The sequence below is a fragment of the Oryzias latipes genome, chromosome 8 (assembly GCF_002234675.1).
Source record: "Oryzias latipes chromosome 8, ASM223467v1".
Taxonomy (NCBI): Eukaryota; Metazoa; Chordata; class Actinopteri; order Beloniformes; family Adrianichthyidae; genus Oryzias; species Oryzias latipes.
In genome coordinates, this window is record NC_019866.2 from 22697991 (window position 1) to 22718454 (window position 20464).

At 40.6% G+C, this 20464-nt stretch overlaps 2 protein-coding genes across 2 annotated transcripts in view; one reads left to right on the forward strand and one right to left on the reverse strand.

Annotated features, from left to right (window-relative positions):
* The first annotated feature begins 302 nt into the window (after positions 1-302).
* LOC101168217 (tetratricopeptide repeat protein 39A) lies at positions 303-15090 on the forward strand. Its single transcript, XM_004071849.4, has 18 exons — positions 303-500; positions 1149-1253; positions 2638-2769; positions 3048-3106; positions 5723-5790; positions 5975-6039; positions 6356-6455; positions 6525-6590; positions 6668-6776; positions 6869-6936; positions 8418-8477; positions 9892-10053; positions 10130-10221; positions 11733-11853; positions 11932-12043; positions 12127-12241; positions 12345-12461; positions 14556-15090. Exons 1-18 carry the CDS (start codon positions 466-468, stop codon positions 14659-14661), a joined length of 1692 nt encoding a protein of 563 aa, XP_004071897.1. The 5' UTR covers positions 303-465; the 3' UTR covers positions 14662-15090.
* Position 15091: 1 nt separating this feature from the next.
* The window catches only part of gadd45gip1 (GADD45G interacting protein 1), an 8455-nt gene continuing 3082 nt past the window's right edge, over positions 15092-20464 (reverse strand). The window contains exons 2-3 of the mRNA XM_004071993.3: positions 17520-17983; positions 15092-15553 (exon numbers count right to left, since the gene is read on the reverse strand). Of these exons, the coding sequence (XP_004072041.1) occupies positions 15262-15553; positions 17520-17983 (756 nt within the window). The 3' untranslated portion in view covers positions 15092-15261. The remainder of the gene's footprint in view (positions 15554-17519; positions 17984-20464) is intronic.

Sequence of the window (20464 nt, forward strand, 5' to 3'; positions counted from 1 at the left end):
AGGGATTCAGCGGGTTTAGAAAATGGATGGATTCATAGAATTTAGATTATTTGGAGGGAATCTTTAAAAATAGAAGAAAACTTTCAAATCGGAAATAAACCTCTTCTTCGCCAACCCATAATATACAATAATTTCTAAACTCACACTTATTAACGTTTTCTGACAGAGAATTAACCCTTTTTTTGTCATTAAAGTAACGCGTAAAGGTGGCTTTAGAGTTTCTTTCCCTCGTTGCTCTTCCTGTCGCTGGAGTGTGTGCGTGGCACAGAGGAGGAGTCACGCGCCCCTCGCTGCGTGACGCGCACGCCCAAGCTCGCGTCTCTTTTCTCAGAGTGCGAAGTGGCGTCTGCTTGATGAAGAGGAAGGAGCGCGGATGTGGTTGACGTGAGGACGTCGTTCCGCAGAGGGAACGCTGAATGCTGTGCCGCGGAGCTCCGGACAGGTGCGGCGGCTCTGAGCGCGAACATGGCCGATGGGAAACACGCGAGCGCGGCTGACAGGTGAGCGCAGCAGGTGGACGCGCTGATAAACAAACCCGACGACCAGATAACCATCCCCTCCTGCTAGAAGTAGCAGAAAACCTTGTTATTTGAGTTTTGCATTTAAATAAAGTTGGTTTTAATAATTTTGTCTTAGGTGACAACAAGAATGTGTTCTTCTTCTGCAAGTTAAAACAGTTTTGTTAAAACAAACGGTTGCTGTACAAAGAAGAACTATTTACATTCTGCCAGTCACCATGGGGCCGGTCATGGCTAATCACCAAACCAGTGATGTAACTCATGAAGTTTATTGCACAAGTGTTGTACTTTGCAGGAAAACTGCAAAAAACAAAAGTGCTTCCTGAATTTTTCAAACATATCCTGCATGTCACTAGTGCACCTGCTGTGGCCTGCAACCAATTCAATTCAATTTTATTTATATGGCCCAAATTCACAACAACAGTCGTCTCAGTGGGCTTTGTGAATCTTGTAAGGTAAACATACAATCAAAAAGGATCATAAATGGATAGAATTCAATAGGACAATACTAAAACTTTAACTAAACAGACTAAACTAAACTGGCATCCCTGCCCTAACCACACTGCAGGCATTCAGGTTTTGGTGCTTCAGCCTTTTTTCGGTTTGTCTTTGTGCTCCTCTGTGCCACAGATTCACAGAGACTGCGCTGAAAGAGTGCCTGGATGATTGTATGGAGGCCCTGGATCTCTTCCTTAACAACCGCTTCAATGAGAGTCTGGATAGGCTGCGACCAAGGTAACACTGTCATCCGCAGCCAGGAGCGGCGGCTCTGCAGGGATTTCCCATGCCTCTAAAGTCCGTCTCTGATCGTCTTTTGATCTATTTCTAAAGTGTTCCAAGTTGCCTTTAATTATGAGTATCCCTTGTGCTACCTTGTGGGGTCCAGATGACCCCACCCTTACATTGACGTGTTCTCCCTACCATGACAAAGGTGGATAAAGGTGGAAAGATTTCATGTAATCCATGGACACCAGTGAAGATCACAAATCATTGAAGAATGAGCGCACTGTCTTGTGGGGTCCAGATGACCCCACTCCCAACGTTAACGTGCCCTGGAGCCACAAGGGGTTTGCTGGTTTAGCCAAAATAAAAAACCTGCGCAGTTTATAGAACATAGCTTCTGCAGAGTGGCAGGAGTTAATTAGAAAACTGCATCATAAGTCTTGTCTTGAGTTGGAACCCCATCCCCTTCCCATCCCCCATAAATGAGAGCTCTCTGTCTACACACTTTCCCACCCCCCCAACCTAACGTCAGCAGTGCAGCAAAAAATGGCGAGCAATATTGGCGCTAACCAGCCGTACAGTTGTGAGCCAGATTCCAGCCCAGGGGAGGAAAACAAAGACAGACATGGATCCGTTTGTCTGTAAGTGGATGTTTCAGAATGGAGCGGAGCAGAAAGCTTGTGGCCCCGCCCAGAGTATTTTCTGCATCACAAATGAGCTTTTTTAAACACCATTTTGTTGTCTCCTCCTGATTTCACAACAATTTGAATATCAGAATATTCAAAAGTGCAATTCTGAGCTTAATTCTCCTTATATGTTCCAGAGCTCTGCATAACTTTAACTTTGTGGCCACGATTTAGTGCTCTGTGTGCAAAAATGAGCCTTTTCTAGCCACGATTTAGTGTTTCATGGCCATAAACTAACATTTTATTAGCATTTGCGCACACAAAGTACTAAATTAATTGACAAATTTTCAATTTAAAAGAACAGCGTGTCTTATTTTTTTAAAATTAAATTTCATTTTCATGGGGCTGGGTCTTTATAGCCGTCACTCTGGGTTTCCTGAGCACCCTGTTCCTCTTGTATGTCTCAGCATGACATCAGCAGTATTTGTCATGAGTGGTTCCAACTGTGAAGCAGAGCCCTGGCTGACAGCTATTCAGGTCTCCAGGATATCAAGTGTTTGCAGAAGCTGACGCCCAGATCCAACACCCTGCAGAATGTTGGCCCTGCAAAACAAACACAAGACGTGCTGGGAAGAAAGACCAGATAAAAAAAAAAAATGGAGGAAGATATTTGCTCTTATCTTTGCTGTGCAGGGAAATGTGCGGGCACACGCCAGCGGCCTGTGTTTGCTAGCATTGCATTATCCTGAGACTTTTTTTTTTTTTTCCAGAATCAATGAGAGCATGTACCACGCTCTCATCTACGCCACCGTGCTGGAAATGCAGGCCATGATGACTTTCCAACACGAAGACATTTGCAACGCTGGACGCACCATGAAGAACGCTCAGGACGTCTGTCAGAGGTCAGGAGGTTCTCCACGCCATCAGCACACTTTCTCATTTGACTGCATGTGAAAACAAGTCATCCGTTTTATGTGCAGCGCTGCTGCCTCTCCTGGAACCATCAGGGTTCATTTACATTTATGGCTTTTCTGTGACTCTGAAAGCAGTTTGACTGTGTTTGCATGAATGAATGACACATTTGGAGAGGGCATTAAAAAAGAACATTTTAATGTTGGATCAGTGAGTGAGAATAGATGCGCTTGCAGAAAAGATAAGTGGAAACCTTTTGGTGTTTTAGGTTTCGGCGGAAATCCTCAAGTTTGGCCAGTAAGTCGGCTGATGAGTCCCTCTCTGAAGGTACGAAAGCTTCAGAATCTAATCTACAAAACTTTATTTAAAAATGTATACATAAATACACATTTGTTATATTGCAGCATTGCCATAAATGCTGAAGAGCAGATTCATTTATTGACAGCAGAGTTTTCCATCTTTTAAAATTCAGAAAACCTTTTAATAAACTTGTATCTAGTACCTCTTTTTTAGATTCCTATTGTATTTGTATTTTAGCATCTGCCAAAATATATATATATATTTTTTTTCTTTTTCTAAGCTATATAGACTTAATGGTATAATCCAAATGACCCTCGTATACATAGGAGGCAAACATCTAACATCAAACGGCTCCATCCGATTGGACAGCAACTTGAAGGCGTACATCCATGTGGTCTAATGCATAAATGGTTTTATTTGATTTGTTACCATAAAACTGTTTTTGCACATTTTAGGTAACCATTTATTGCAGTTTTCACCATCTTTTGCGAAACCGATACTACACAGCTTGATATCGCGATAACGATATATCATTTGTATTTTTTGTTTTTGTTTTTTGGGGTTTTTTTGTGTACAGGCCTACTTAATGGTGTTTATATTCTATGAAGAATTGTCTCCTAAAGGGTTTCACCTAAAAAATATAAAGTTTTGTGTCACATAAGCTGTCTAAATCGGTGAAATATTGTCCTTTTTTTAATGTCTCTTTAAATCCCATAACCATTTTAGGATTCACTAAGCAGTGGGGGCCCACAGTGTTTTCTGTCCCACCTTCAAAATAATCCATCACTTTGAGTGACATGCGGGGAGGTTCACGGCTTGTGAGGACTGAAGTCATCAGTCGGATTTATAAACATATGAAATCTAAAGATGAACTTATTCACTGTTTGATTGGCAACAGTTAAAGTGTGTTGTTTAAAACTTCATTTCAAAATTTTTCTTCCGTTTATAAACTGCAGCATGGGGAAAAAAATCGCCAAAATTGTTATTATCGACTTACTTTTACTTTTAAATGCAGTCCATACGCCACTCCTGAAGAAACACGTGGATAACCTGTTTCTAGACATGTTCCTTTTCTTTCTTCAGTTTGAAAAGTCTCCCCATCTCAGTAGAGATCACTGCCAGAGGCGTGTCTCCATTTGGAAAAATAAAAGTAGAAGGTCTCACATCCATCGTTCAAAACGTTTGACAGATTCTGGGTTGAGCACCATCAAGCAGTAGGGATGTGGACTTCCAACAAGCTCACCCCTGATGGGTGAAAGTGGTTTCCATAGAAATGTTGACTCAGATGGAAACTGACCAATCAATACTTACCGACAAATACTGGTTCCAATATGGTGGCGTCCATATTTGTGACATCACAGTCACTCAGTCCAGTTCTCATTTAGAGTCAATGGTTTAAACACATCAAGGAAGTTTTTGATAATATCTTTTTTTTTTTTTTACTCTGTTGTTCTTGTGTACCTTTTGGCAAAGAAGCCCAAACAGCTTTCCTCCTTTTGAGCACATATGAACTTTTATTTGTACTGCAGGTTAATTTTTGTCACCTTTTCTGAGACAACTTCACGTTTTAAATGCTGTGCATGTCTCAGGGCGATGCCGGCAACGTCAGAATCTCTTTATCGCCCAAGAAATTTCCTCAAGAAGGAATAAAGTGATTGACAGATGGAGAAAAGAAAACTCTCATGAAAACGAACTAAAATATATGATTTTTATTAAAAATTTTAAAGACAAAAAAGAAGTAAAAGGCAATAAATTGTTATTTTAAAAAAAGCACAGGTTATGGATATTTAAAGTAAGAATAATCTTTTAATTAAAACTTTAAATATTGCATTGTTAGTGTGAAATGTTAAGCAAATTAAAACCAAACACAAAGAGGCCTATTTATGTGAAAAGGGGAGCTTTTAATCCGTCTTAGTAAAATCTTAATTATAAATTGAGACAGCAAGACTATAAAATATATTGCAGAAATGAGATTTAAATACGTAATATAAATGCAGGAAATAACGTATTATTAGGGTGGGAAAGGCAACTTTTGTTCCATTTTCAAATGATCTAACTAAAGAACCATTTTTATCATCAAAACATAAAAAACAGCTGCATGTTTTATATGTTTTTAAAAAAATATAGGGACTGAAGGGAATTATTTCACACTTTATTTTGTAGGTATTTAAATGACATTATTCAGTTGGGTTTTTCTAATTAGATTTGCGGATATAGACCACAATGCATTGTGTTTGAACAACTTTTGCAAAATAAATTTGTTTAAAAGTAATTTTCATCATCCGAACATCATAAATAGTCGTCAAATTCGTGAATCCGTAGGTCTTCACTGTGTGAAATAGGTGACGTCATATTTCCCGTTTAAAAAAAAATATATAAGAAAGTAGTGAGCGTGTTGTCCGAATTGCCTTTAAAATCCAGGGCACTACATAGTCCCGCACTATATAGTTTTTTTTTGTAATTGGGGATTAGGGTGGGAATTGGGACACAGCTAAAGTGATGGAAATAGTCGAGTCAAATCAAAGATGGCGGATGAAATCTCAGTCATTTGAAAGTGATCCGCTGTTCGTTCAGATCAGAATGTGGACCAAAAGTGTCTTTAAGTGTGTCTGCTTTGTGATGTTGCTCATTGTGTGTTTGCAGTGGAGCTCCACGCTGAAGTGTGTTTTGCAGAGTGTCAACTACAAAGAGCTGCTCTCACCTTCCTGCAGGTGCAAAACTCTCAACACACCTGAACCCGAGCAAGCACATTTCTCAGAGGGTGCAAAGTCAAAGATGCTGGAAGCATCTCTGCATTCATGCTACACTCGCGGTGGAGTCACTTCCCTAACGTGACATTGTTCCCTGCAGACAATTTTGAATAACTATTTTCAGATCAATACTCTGTTTTTGCAGGATGAGAGCATGGTCAGTTTCATCAAAGGAGGCATGAAAGTGCGAAACAGTTACCTCATATACAAGTAAGCAATGGATGACAAACCTGGGAAATAATTTCAGATGGGGCTTGAAATGCATTTCTGGCTTTATTCTCCCTCTCCAATCATCTCTTGATCTATTTTCAAAGCTTAGCTTTTCAAAGGTTTAGTTGAATTTTAGTTCGTTCCTCTGCTCAGAAATGTCCTAAAAGTCTTCTTCACGCTAGCAGAGATGAGCGGATTTAGCCTGAAGAGGCTTCTGTGAAAAGCAGAAAGATGGAAGTTGTGTAGCATTGAAAGTGTTCAAAATGTTTTGATCTTCTCTGCTTTTTTGTATTTTTTAATTCTTTTCATCATCCAGGGATCTTCATTCCTTCATAAAATCTCACAGCTGTCTCAAAGGACCGTGCCACGTTCACTTAGAGGGAGGCATATCATTTGGTGTTGGTGCTTTTAATTTGGTAAGTTGCCCCCATCCCTTGCCTTTAATGCCGTGTTTGTCCACTTGACCGAGTCTTCCTCTCTTGCAGACGCTGTCGCTGTTTCCTCCTCGGATCCTCAGAGTGCTGGAGTTTGCAGGCTTCTCTGGAGACAAGGTGCAGAGCGGACACGTCATCCGTCATGGTTCCACTCAGAGATCCCAGTGTGATGGAGGTTTTTCCGCCTGTTCTAGGACTACGGCCTGTCTCTCTTGCGTGATGGTGCCACAGGGTTGAACCTGCGCTCCATGCTGTGTGTTCTGCTGCTGCTCTGCTACCACACCTTCCTCACGTTTGTTCTAGGTAGGCCTGCGCCAGGATTTCACTGCATCTGGTTATGAAAACCCTTTGGTCTTATGAAAGTTTTAGGAACCGTGTTTCTGTTTCATTTGCAGGAACTGGTGAAGGAGACGTGGCGGAGGCTGAAAGACTGTTGAAACCTTTCCGGCTTCGTTATCCTGAGGTGAGTAGAAATAAAAAGGGAACAAAAGACCTGTGATGACTTTCAAAAAATTTGCCCTTGAATTAAAGTTAAATTGAAGTATTTTCATATGTAAAGGAGAGATTCTGTGTCTTAATCGAGCCAGAATCCCGAGTTTAAGGCAAACCAGGAAGTACAAAATGTTGCAGTTCCTAAAAAGACCACTAGAGGCTGGTGTCAGATGAAGCAATTTCCCATTAACTTCTATTAAAAAGTCAAATTTATAACAGAAATAACAGTCTACAAAGCCTGCTGGGGGGTTTGATTAGAAATTAGTTTATTTGCACATGTAAGGGAGTGTTTTTTGATTGGTGAGTGGTTAAACCCAGTGGAGATTCAAACTCTACTTTGCCCCGCCTCTTTTGTGTTTGCTGAGTGTGTTTGCGGATTGAACTGAGTATCTATAGTATCGAAACAGAGGATGAAGTACTGATACTAGAGTGATAAGATTATACCACAAACACTGTACAGTAAATGTTTTTTAGTATTTCCTTGTTTATCGCAGGAGATGATCTTCATAAATAACCAATGATAGGTTAAATCTGCAAAGTAGGATTATAGACTTTTAAGGGTGTAAAGCTTCTCACTTCATACTTTCTACACTTTTCTCAGACAGACGTGAACTTTTTCACACTTTTCTCTCCAAGTTCAAACCTTCCTAGAAAAATAAATCTTGTATTAGAGAATAAAAAACAGAGATCCTATCGGGATCAAAGATTTTTGTAGATTTGTTGTGCAGCGTCTCTGGACAGAAGGCATGACACAAAAGAGATTGATTGACAAGATCAACAGCCAATCAGAATGCAGAACACAATGCGCTGTTTAAAAAGCCTTAAAAAAGCACGCAAAGTTGCACTACAAAAAAAAATCAGCGAAAGGTGAACCGCGATGTAGCAAGGTTAACATTCTACATGTTTGGGTGTAACGCTATACAAAGATCAGTTTTAGAGGACATGAGGGAATTTACCAGCTACATGGAGATTTGACTGAAAGCAGCCGCAGTTACAGCATAGTTGAATACATCTCAGAACACAGCTGCATACTAAACTTTAAATAATATATAGAATATGAAAAGAACAGGACAATGTGTGCAGAAGACTTGGTGACTCATTTGCGTGCTCTTTGTGATGTTTCCATCCTTCTCAGCTGAGGAAAGCTCTTTGACCTTTCCTGAAGACATTTCCAAGCAACCATGTCTATCACTTCATCAGAAACCAACTCCACCTTCCACTCATACCGTCCCTCCTGTCTTCCACACAGAAATCCGCAAAAGCCTTGATTTCATTTCTCGCTCTTCTCCTGACTCACACGCTTGTAAATCCTCCGTTTCCACTCCACCTTGTACCCACACGCCAGCCCATCCCAGATAGCAAACTGCATCTCCAGTGCAGTGCGTGCTGAAGAACCATCCGCTCACAGCTCCACAGGGACTGAACTGTTCATATGTTGTGTGTTCTGTCCAGGGGGCCATCTTTCTTTTCTTTGCTGGGAGAATCGAGGAGATCAAAGGAAACATCGATGAGGCGAGTGCATGAACGTTTTGTTATCTTTGTGATGGCAGCTCCAGGTCTGCTGGAGGTTTCTACTTCGTCATTTTCTAAGACAGCTGTCCTTCCCCATGGGCTACCATAAAGCGGAAAAAGATAATCACATTAACGAGAATAAAGTCATAGAATTACGATAAAAAAAACCTTCTAGTTTTCCTCGACTGAAGTCATCAGGAGAAAAAAAATAAGTCTAAATTTTACAGGAATAAGGCCATAAAAATTTGAGATTTTTTTTAATTTTATGAGAATAAAAACATAAAATTATGAGAAAAAAGTTGACATAAAATTTTACTCGTAGAATTACAAATAAATCTGAGAATAAAGTTATAATTTCATAAATTATAAATTTACAGGATTAGAGTCATGAGGCAAACGTCTGTTTAAGGAAAACATGAAGACAGAAAAGAGGAAATACTGTGATTCAGTCTGTAGAGTGCATTGAAAGTGGTTACTTTGGTTTCACAGATAAATAAATAAATAGTCTTTTAGCGAGTCAAAATATTTTAGTTACAAATATGACTTTAAAAAGAATTTGCAGGAAACTGGCCCCCTCTAGATGAAGATTCTTGACACACAAGTAATTTATTTTCTGGGGGAGTATCGTTTACGTCGTTTACGTCGTCTGCTGTATGGTCGCAACATTCTAGCCTGTATTTTCGAAAAAAATGTGTCTTTTAGGTTGTGAAATTGTAATTTTTTTAATACTATTACACGATTGATCTCATAAAATGACTACTTTTTGCATAGAACTCACAAGTGAAGTTTGGGTCAAATTAAGAACTTTCCCTCATAAATATACAACTTTATTCTCATTAAATTACGACCTTTTTCTCTTTGATTTTTCACTTTATTCTTGTAAATTTTTTTGCTCTTTTTTCTCATAAAGTTACACATTTTTTCTAATAAAATTTACGACTTTTCTGATGCATTTACAGCTTTATTTTCATAAATTTAAACCCTTTATTTGGTAAATTTATGACTTAATTCTGGTAAAGTTATGTCTTTTCCTCTTAAAAATTTACAGTGTTATTCTGGAAAAGTTGCACTTTTCTTGTCATAAAATTCACAACCTAATATGACAAATTACGACTCTAGTTTAGTAAAATAACTAATTTTATGACTTTATTCTTGTACATTTTTATGGTGTCCCTAATATTCTGTCATACAGTTCACTTTAAGAGACCTAAAAAGTAAAAACTGCGTAGTCTTTGGAGCAAATTGGATTTCATCAGTCACATGACTTGAACTCAAACATGACTTAATACTTTTTTACTGGTATGCGAGTGTAGACACACTTTTGTGACGTGCCACTTTCTGAATTGGGTGGAATAAATCGCAGTTTAGTTTTCACAGATTGAAAGGAGCATTGAACCTCCTTCTGCTGTCCCAGGCTGTAGCATGTTTTGAAAACGGCTGCAGGGCGCAGCAAACATGGAAGCAGTTTCACCACATGTGCTACTGGGAGCTGATGTGGTGCTTCACCTACAAGCGCGTGTGGAGGGTAGCCTACTTCTACGCGGACCTGCTGAGCAAGGAGAGCCGCTGGTCCAAGGTACTAAAGACGGGAACGTTGAATGCCGCTGTGAGTTTTGGGATGGGAATGGATGCTGTGTTTCTGCTCCTGTCAGGCCATGTACGTCTACATGAAAGCTGCTTACCTCAGCATGCTACCTGCTGATGAGGCCAGGCCTTTTGGGGAGGATGAGGTCAAGCTCTTCAGGTAAACAAGTCTCTTTTTTTTATCTTTGTCTTGGGGTTCAGGATTAGAAATGTTTATTATTGTCTTCTTATCATGGCCTTCAGCAGTCATGGACAGCTAGGACCATTCTTCCGTCCTGCTGTACGTTTGAGCCAAAACTTTCCCTCATTCTCAAAAACTCAAACCCAAATGTGCACACGTCTAGGTATACCTGGTGAAATGTTGACTGAGCGAACAACTGTTTACTTTTAGGGTACATTTAAGCGACCACTTCAAATGAAAACGGTACGTATCTGCGCGTTTCAGGCTTCTACGTTGAAAACTCTTGTGTTCGCGCATTGCTACACGAATGTCTACGACTGTTTTCAGGCTCTGTGTAGAAATCACGTTGCCATTGAAGGTGAAAGACAAATCTTTGACCAGTCAGAGATTTGGATTTGGTAGTGATGTATGGATGGCGTCCCTATTAATTCACGAAGGTGCCAACCGTTTCAATATGGATCCGAAATTAATAATTACGGTTTGTGCCCGATGGAAATTTTATGAAACCAAGTTTATGTATTGGAAAAGAGCTGTGAAAAAAAAAAACCTGGAGCAAGATTCACCAGATTTCCCATCAAGCCTCTTCCTACTGTAGTAGGCGGTCGTGTGCTAGAAACGGTAGAAAAAGAAGAAGCCCCTCCCTGCTTCTCCAGTCTAAACACCCATAATGCTGCGTTCACTCTGGGTGAACGCAGCATTATGGGGCTTTTTTTTAAATCCACTAACAAATCCGATTTCAGCTATATCCAAATGAAGTTCTGGAAATATTATGGGATGGCCACAAGACTGAACACGTGGCAGCCAAATTTGTGTCAAAGTGTGAAATTTTTCAATATGCAAAACAAGAGTTTTTGTCCAAGTGATCTTTAAAAAGGTTTACATGCACATCACCAGGTTAAATCTTTGTTGACCTTTAACCCCAGAAGGAGGCTGCCATCTTGAATTTTCAACAAAAAAAAAAATCTTTAGGGATTTGAATTTATTGCTCCTAAATCCTCGAGCCTAATTGGAAAGCTATTTGGGGGGAAAAAAATAATGGTTTCATATTTATCATCCATAGCTATGTGTTTATCAGAGACAGTTGATGATGCTGAATGTAATACTGGTGCTTTTATAAACATGAAATTACTTTTCTTTTCTGAATTTTGATTGCTGTTTTTTCAGTAATTGTTTTGAATTTTTTTTTTTTTCATTGTTGTTGATGTGATTTGGACTTCAGGGCCACCGTAGAAAAACCTTCTCCAATCAAATCAAAGTTACTTTTATTTTTCTGGTCGGAACTTCCTTTGCTGGTGGAACACAGAGCAGAGACAAACAATTATTAGTAGAATCAGTAAAACACACACACCCTCAGTGAAGTACAGACAATAGATACTTTATTTATTATAATTATGATAATAATAAAAAAATGCTTAAGCAGAAACTGACTTAGCAGTTCAACAGTTGAACTGAGGTTGCTACAAACCTTCTCTCACCTTCTGCGTCTTCAGGATCGTGCCGACCCTCAAGCAGAAGATTGCAGGGAAGTCCCCCCCGACAGAGAAGTTTGCCATTCGTAAAGCCAGGCGCTACAAGGCCCCCCAGCCCATCAAGCTTCCCGTCCCAGTGCTGGTAAAACGCAGAGCAGGACACGAAAGTCGCCGTCCTCTGGACGTGGTTTGACGACGCGCTAAATGGCTTCCTTTCCAGGAGATGATGTACATGTGGAATGGTTTCAGCATGATCAGCAAAGAGGAGAGGTTGACCGATGGGATGCTGCACACTGTGATGGAGGCAGAGCGCACTCTGCTGGAATCTCCTGGTAATGCACTTCATTCCAAACCCCATCGTTTTCGGCGATTTTGCTTTCCAGAAACCTGACCGGGTTTTTTTCCCCCTCTGCAGAAAACGAGTATACGATGGACGACCGCTGCTTGCTGCACATGTTGAAGGGTCTGTGCTTTAAGAACAAAGGCCTCTTTCAGGCCGCAGAGGAATGCTTTAACAGAGTGTGCTCCAGGTCAGCTCCACCTTCATGATGCTTTTTGTCCGACACCTTGCAGCTTAGAATCAAGGCTTTTTTTCCAAGCAATGCTGTTCATGTCTGACGTGTGTGATTGCAGTGAGAAAAAGATCAAGTTTGACCACTATCTTGTTCCAAACTGCCTGGTGGAGCTCAGTCTGCTTTACATTGACCAAGGCAGAAGAGAGGAGGCCATCAAAACGCTGCATAAAGCCAAGTAAGTCTCTCCCTCACAGGATCCTTTGCCTTTTAGTGGCTTTTCTAGCTCTCTGAAACATTTTCCTACTCACAAAAACATCAAATGATGAACATGGAGTAAAATTAGAGCTCCATTCATTAGAGAAAATCGTCCTATTGGGATCTGAATTCATTATTCGCTCTAAAGCAGTGCTCCCAATATTTATGCCTGTCCGTAGGACAGTTAGTACCGGGCCGCAAAGGAAAAAAAACACAAACTATAGTGTATTTAGGTTAAAGGAGCTGCTCTGACCGCTAGAAACCCCCCAAGCTGGCAGAGTTAACAAAAAACAAACGTATTTAGAAAGTTTCTTCTGGCAGAAAAAGAGTCAGAGAGGAAACCCAAAACAAATCTGCTTTTAACAGACAAAAACCAGGAGTTTTTTCTCCAAATATGGATTCCTTGTGATCCCTCAGTTCTTCCCACAGACCATAATAATAATTCAGAATATTCAGTGAGCAGATGTCTAATGTTACGAGGATGCTGCCTATAACTTTGCCTTAAAAGTATTTATCCGTCACACCTTAAACGTCAGACGAGACTGAAGTTTGTGTCTGAATTTTTTAGCTTCCTTTTGAACAGATATGGCTTAAGGGAAGATCTAGAACATTTGAATGGTTTCTACACAAAATCTACTTTACAAATGTCGTCTGAACTAACGGCAGACATTTGACAGGGGATGAAGATAAACTGGAAGCTAAATAAAATCAGACGCCAACTTCAGCCTTTTCTGTGAAAATGTCGTCTAACATCAAACCGATCCAGGGCCGGAAAAACTGATCTAAAGAATGAGAGAACTTGAGGATTTGGAGGCCTTTTTTAGCACTGAGGTGAAATTCTAATAACAATGCTTGGACTATGGATCATTTCCAGAAGTATCCATCCATAAATTCACCTCCAAGCTTCTCATGCAAACAAAAAGCTGAAGCGTTCAAAACCGATGCCGACTACGATTCCGATCGGAAACAACAAATTATGATATGAATGTTGTTAAAATGAATTGTTATTCCTGAAGAACCTCCCCTCCAGCCAAAAAAAAAAAAGTTTTAATTACAATAAGGAGATACTTTTTTAGGACTCCTGTAATAAACTGAGCTTCTGCTGGTTTGGCTTTTTTAGCCGACTGAAAATATTTGCAGACTCCTAACTTAAAATCACTAAACCCTAAAAATAAACGTATAAAAATATTTAGGATATTTATTTTTAAATAGATCTGGGCGTGATCTTTGGTTGATAAGTGACCAAATTTTCAGCTAAATCAGTGTTTTTCAACCTTTTTCGGGCCAAGGCACACTTTATCCTTGACAAAAATCCCGCGGCACAACAGCATCCAAAAATGGAAAACAGGAGAAACTCATAGTCTGGATTAATCTACAGTCCCTCCACAATCTCACATGCATTTTTGTGATAATTGTGACAGAAAAAGCTGGAAGTTGCAGCTGTTTTTTCTAAAAGTTGTAATAAAAGTTATGTTAGTTTTCAGTTATGATTTTCAACTAAATTATTTGAAATTTGACCCTGATAGTTGTTTTTCCCCTCAGTTTATTAACATGAAATTTTATGTAACCTGACAAAAAAAACAAATATATCCTTTCTTAATAGTGATTTTTTAATATATTTATTTAAATTTTAGTCCAAAGGCAACTGTTTTTTTGCCTTTGCAAAGTATTTTATGATCTTTCATATTCCTGACAACTCAGTGTTTTATCAAGGACTGTTTGGATGAACAAAGAGCTGATATCCTGGAGATGGAAAATGTTTTTAGATCAGTGAAAATGGGTCATTTCCCACGGCACACCTGACCATCTCCCACGGCACACTGGTTGAAAAACTGAGCTAGAACGATTTAAAGAAATCAAAAGTATGTTTTTCTGTTGACAAAGGCGCCCATTTAATGAAGTATTTCAGCTTAAATACAGAAAAAAGGAAGAAAAAGAGCAGAAAAGTTCTTTTCTAGTGATTGTTAATTAATGGCCTCGTTATAAAACCTTCAAAAAAAGCAAAACCTCACTAATTTGGGAAACATTGAGCATGAATTGAATGTCTTGACTTTGGTTTCTGTTGAACTTTCAGGCATAACTACAAGGATTACTCCATGGAGTCTCGTACGCAGTTCAGGGTGCACGCCGCTCTGGCCAAGCTCAAAGCTGACCCCGGAGACGATGACGGCCACCTGTAAGGAGCCGCCCTCCTCCCCCACTGGAATCCAGGAGCGTTTTAACCCCCCCCGCACTCCCTGTTTGAAGTTCTCTGGATCTGTGCCTCAAGAAAGACGAGCTGGGAATCGAACGCCGAACGTGTTCAGCCAGGATACTGCAGCACCAACGTAGACCTGATCGGAGGAAATATTCTGAATCTATTTTGATCCGTAGATATGGGAGGCTTCATGAGATCTGAACAAACCTCTGCTCTATTTGCTCAGTTTGGATTCTTTCAGCCAAATGTTCAGGAGTTTTAAGTGGATCAAGAACGTATCCATCATTAATTTGGCAGAAATAAATTGTGCTTGTGGACATTCCTTTCATATTTTGTGCCTTAAAAGACCAGAGAAAACTTGAGTGCTTGTGGGGACCTTTGGGGCCTCTCCTAAATAAAACCAACCAAAGAGGCCGGAGCTGAAAAAGTTTATTTTTAAAAGGCATCAAAACAGCAGAAAAGACGTTTTTTCTCTGAAGCCTCTTATGAAGAGAACGGTAACCTAAAGAACAGTTTCATCTGGACTCTATAGATTGAATAAATACGTTTGAACAAAAGTGGATATTTGGTGGTTAAAGTCTGACTATGACGGGGCGGCGGGAGTTGGACCCGCGCCCGCCGTCTGCTCCTCTTTCTGTCTGCGCTTCAGGAGCTTCTTCTTCTTCTTCTCTTCCTTCTCGATTTCTGCCACCATCTCCAGGAACTTGGGGCTGCGGGGGTCCATGGTGGAGCCGAAGCGCTCCCTGGCCTCGGCCAGCAGCTTCTCCCGCCGCGCCTTCTCCTCCTTCTGCTTCTGTTTGGCCTCCCGCTTCTCTCGCCGCCAGTCCGCCACCATCTTGGGCATTTTGGCCATGTTTGCGGCGATGATTTTCTCTCTGTAAAAATAACAGATTTAAAGATCAATGCTGGAAAAAATCATCAAATGTGAAAGCTTACAGCTTAGAATTGTTTTTACAAAGAGTAAAGCAGGAGCTTTTGGGGGAATCGAACCCGTTTTGTAATTGTTGTTGGGACTTGTCCACCAGGTGTTTTAGATTACTCCTCCAACCGCCTGAGGTTAGACGGGAGGCTTCTACAGAGGATTCCTCAAGATTTAGACCTCATAGAAGAGACCAATGTTTTAACCCCAGCTATTCTCGATGCTTTTAGCAGTTTGTTTGTCCCTGACGGGTCAAAAAGACCCACAAGTTGTAACTGATGGGAACCACAAAGGGTGTCGCTGCACGTGGCGTCTGCGCATGTTCACTTCGCCATTGAAGAACTTGGTTTACACATTAGAAATGTTAGAATATGCATCACGGTGCTTTCTGGGATCGCTTATGCTTTGATTAGGAAAAAGCTGAAGTGGACATTTGGGAGCCAACGGCAGCTTTTTGAAAAGGTACATGATACGTTTGGCCATTGAGGAAAGAAACCCGCAACGTTCGCCGTTGTCTTACGCGTCACGTCACGATGAATAATGTAAATGAGTGCGGCTTCAAGCCCTAAATACAGCATAATTAACTGCACTTAACAGATGGAAAACATGTAATATCTTCTAAAAGATCGTCTAGATAATAATAAAAACTTCAGAATCATTTTTACAATGTCCTGTGACAAATGGATGGTGTTTAGAGCACAGATAGGAAGGATGTGGGATTTAAAAAAACCTTGATGCACCGACATGTGATTACAAAGTTTTCCCATCGTTTTCTAGCCGCAAAACAAAGGCGATCAGCAAGACGTAAAATATTAATAACTAGCTTCATTTTAGGTCTTTTGGCCTATTTTGTTTATTTCTGTGTTCGAAATTGGAACTTTTGTCTGTGGACCTTAGAAATTTTCTGGCTTGCGGTTCCTACAACTGAGATCTCTGTCTCTGAACAGAACGTTCTTCTCCAGCAGTCCCTCGCTGATCATCTTTTGATTTATTTTCAAAGTGTTCTTTTCATTATAATGATTTTTTAAGGCAAAATCTGAAAACCTGCAGTTTCTGCAGAGCGGCAGGAGTTCATCCGAAAATTGCCCCCCACCCCCCGCGTTGTGGGCGAGACTGTTGGAGTGGAGCAGCCCCGGCTTCCTTCCCATCACCCATCTGTTTTTACTCTCTCCCGTCAGCTTACAGCCCCTCACAGCTCCTAATGTAACGTTAGCAGGGCAATAAAAATGTTAATCAATATTGAAGCCGTCCGGCCCTAAAGTTTAGATCCAGATTCCAGCTCAGACCAGGAAAACTAAGACGTTCACGGATCTATTTGTCTGCAGGTGGATCAGAATGGAGCAGGAGGACTGTGGTCTGCCGATTGTAGCTGTGGGTCTTTTGGGAAGAATATAGATGCAGCAAAGTAGCCCAGACCATAACCATGCCTCCTCCGTGTTTCTTGGTAGAGATACTGTTTTTTTCTAAATATTTAATTGTGCTGATTAACCCAAAAGCTCAATTTTTTATCTCATCTGTCCAATAAACGTTCTCCTAAATCAGCTTCAACAGCTCCAAAACCAATTTAGTGAATGAAAAAAAAAACTACACAAAAACAGTCATGCAAGTGTTTTGAATAGTTATTAAAAATAGAAACTGTTTGCAAATGCATGATTTTAAGATGCTTAATACAGCAGGAGCTAAAAGTTGTCTCCTAAAACTGCATGAACGTGTTTTTAAATAATTGTTTATACGGTTCTAAAATGAATCCTTTTTTTGTTTATCTTCCTTACAAGTTCAGTCTTTTATTGATCGTTTGATTCTCTTTTCCAATAAGAAAAACAAACCCTTGATAAAGTCATAAATCAGACCAAACAGAACTAGATGATCAGGTGTTCGCAGACATTAGCTCTGTTAGCATTAGCCACATTAGCTTCACTCACTTCTCTCGCCGCTTCTCCGCCTCCTCTTTCTCCCGGGCTTCAATGTTCTTCAGCATCACTTCCAACGGAGGATGCCACTCGTTTTCTTCTGCGATTATTTTATCCAGCTCCGCGTGAGAGGGCCACAGAGAGGCAGGGTCGATGCCGGACGCGGATCCGTACCGGCCGAACAGCTTCCGGTCGTACTTGGCCGACTTCTGCCACTCCGGCGTGTTCTCGCTGTCCTTTTCGGGGATGTACGGATCTTTCAGGTTCAGTCTTAGTGGCTTGGGGTTGTAGCAAGCCGTCTGTAGCAGAAAACCACCTGGAGAAAAGGCATGCTTGCACGAAGAAGCCCTAAAAGATACCGATACTGTCCTCCTGCACAGCACGGACGCCGCCATGTTTACTGACAGTTCTTCTTCTTCTTCGCTTTGAAGGGTCTCATGATTCACGAATGGGGCATTGTCCGGGCATTGTGCCCTCTAGTGGACGTCGAGAGAACTGCAGGACCATTAGAAAACTGCAAACACATTTTTAATTAAAAAAAATAGTAATATTATATACTAAGCGACTGTGGAACAGATGGGACAAAATGTGAAAAAAAAATTAATAATTGAAATTCAAGTAGTATATTTTTTTTCGTTAATGTCATTCATAATTAAAAGAAAACGGAAAGACCATTCCTAATGAGCAATTTCTAACATTTCTCAGAAATCTATTATGTAGAATAAATCTAACTATATAAAATTTTTATAGGAAGGAAAGGATGAAACAATAAAATATACTACAGGTATTACAATACTACAAGCTAGTGGAAGAGAGTGTAAATAGATGGATAATGGGAAGTAGGGGTGGGCTTACTCCGCGGCAACAACTCAGAGGGGATTTTCTATTGATCTCCTGCTACTCTGCAGAAACTATGTCCTAGACCTAGAAAATGACCGTTTTCATTTTCTTTTGGGGGGGGCATTTGGCTTAATATTGTATAATCATAAATGAAAGACCACTGGGAATGCTTTGAAAGTAGACCAAAAGATGATCAAGGTGGGTCTGCAAATTAAATTTTTCATAGTAAAGCCAGAGTCTGAATCAGATTTCATGTACAAATATAATCTTTTTGTTTTGTCTTCAGTCCATAAAGCTGGGTTGCTCCAGTCACTGTGGGTGGGTGGGTTCGTCTCTGCAGGTTAATCTTTCAGTGGGTGGGTTACAGCCTGCGGAGGATCCGGGACAGTTTTAGCTTTCGGGAATCTTTAGGATGCAGAAGCCATTGATGACAACGATTTTCGTCTCCCCAGCATCCCCCGCCCCGCTTCAAGTTCTATATTTGAGTTCTTTTCAGGGAGTGAATTGAGAACAAACAGTGCAGCTCTGAGGAGCAGCCCTCACAGAGACAGATGTCTGTGCTTTTGTACTGTGAGAGCGCGCAGAGCTCTCCATCGTCATTAAAGATTTAGAGTTCCCATGGCAGGGGCAGCTCCAGACTGAAGGTGGGGGTGGCCGTGACAGAAGCTTAATTTGGCTTAGGAGTAATTTGGTGCCAAGCCTGGGGCTTTAGGGATCACACCGCCGTCAGTCACAGGCAAACAAGCTTGTTAACAGTTAGACGATAAGGGGATGGTGGCAGGAAGACACGTCTCTCAGTGAGTGGGAGGGGAGGGGAGGGGAGGGTGGCGCACTGAAACATGTTCAGGGTTGAGATGTACAACACACCTGAGCGGTGACTCAATTATCTGCTGCCACGCAAATCTGATGCATTTCATTTGAGTGAAGCGCTGCATTTATTTTCAGCGTTAATCGCTGCAGAGCGCCTGCCCAGAGGTATTGCTGCTCTCATTAAGCACAGGCCTCCATATGCCCCCCCATTTACACTATGAATGGAGAAGCAGAGGAGAGGGGGAGTCCAGAAAACTGCTGGCCACCCCAGTGGTCCTGGAAGAAAAGCAACCACTCATTTTTGTATTTATGGTGAGCTAGAATGAGCTGCTGTATTTCCAGAAGAAAATGCAGGATTGATGCTATATTGCTGAATGAAATGAAACTTACAGGGTGATAATTGGCAAAAATAACACATTAAATAAAGAAATGATCAAAGTTGACCATAAATTAAGTGAAAACAGCACAATATTAAAAAATATGTTTTTGTGAAAAATGCGAGTGAGTATTGAACCACCACAGAAAGAAGCAAAGGTTTTCAAGGATTCTCCATGTATTTCAATGGAGGCAAAAATCCTGGAATATCTTGAAAAGTTCAAGGATTTGAAGGACCAAAAGTCACAGCTGGAAAAAGCTGAAATAAGCGGAACAATTGAATAGTTGAATGGTTAAAATTGTTGAAAAATTGTAGGAGGAGTTAAGCGCCAAAAGAATGGGGGAAGATACTAGAATAAAGAAAGAGAAACAGGAAAACAATGATTTATAGCATTTAACCCATTATAAGTTAAACAAAACCTTTGCTTCCAATTCAATGAAAAAGCTGTTTTTTAAAATGTTCATGTGGTATTTTTCTGATGATGGACAACATTAATAGAAAACTAAACTTAAAATAGCATTTCTGAGTATTTCTCTATGCAAACCGTTATGATTCAAGAGCAGACAGGAAAAAAAAGCTTTTTGAAAAAGATTGTATTTGTGTCGTGGAAAATACGCTGGGCGGGCTACAAGCCCCCTGCGCCGCTCCATTCTGATGCACTAGTAGACAAAAAGACAATTTTCATCAGAGTGGGCCTTGTTTCTCATACCTGCTACTTCCTTTAAGATCCAGCCGCTCCTCTGTTCAATCCTCTTCAGGCTGGCCCACCCAAAAACCTGCTGCACTATGGGTGCGTGTGACCCAGTGACGGGTCGGGTTAGGCTTAGACTTCAGAGGACGCCGAAGTTCCTTCTTTCTTAGTGGTTCGTCTCCCTGAGGTGACCGGAAAAACCATTCATCCTCATGATGATTGAAGGAGCTTTGGTCCTCA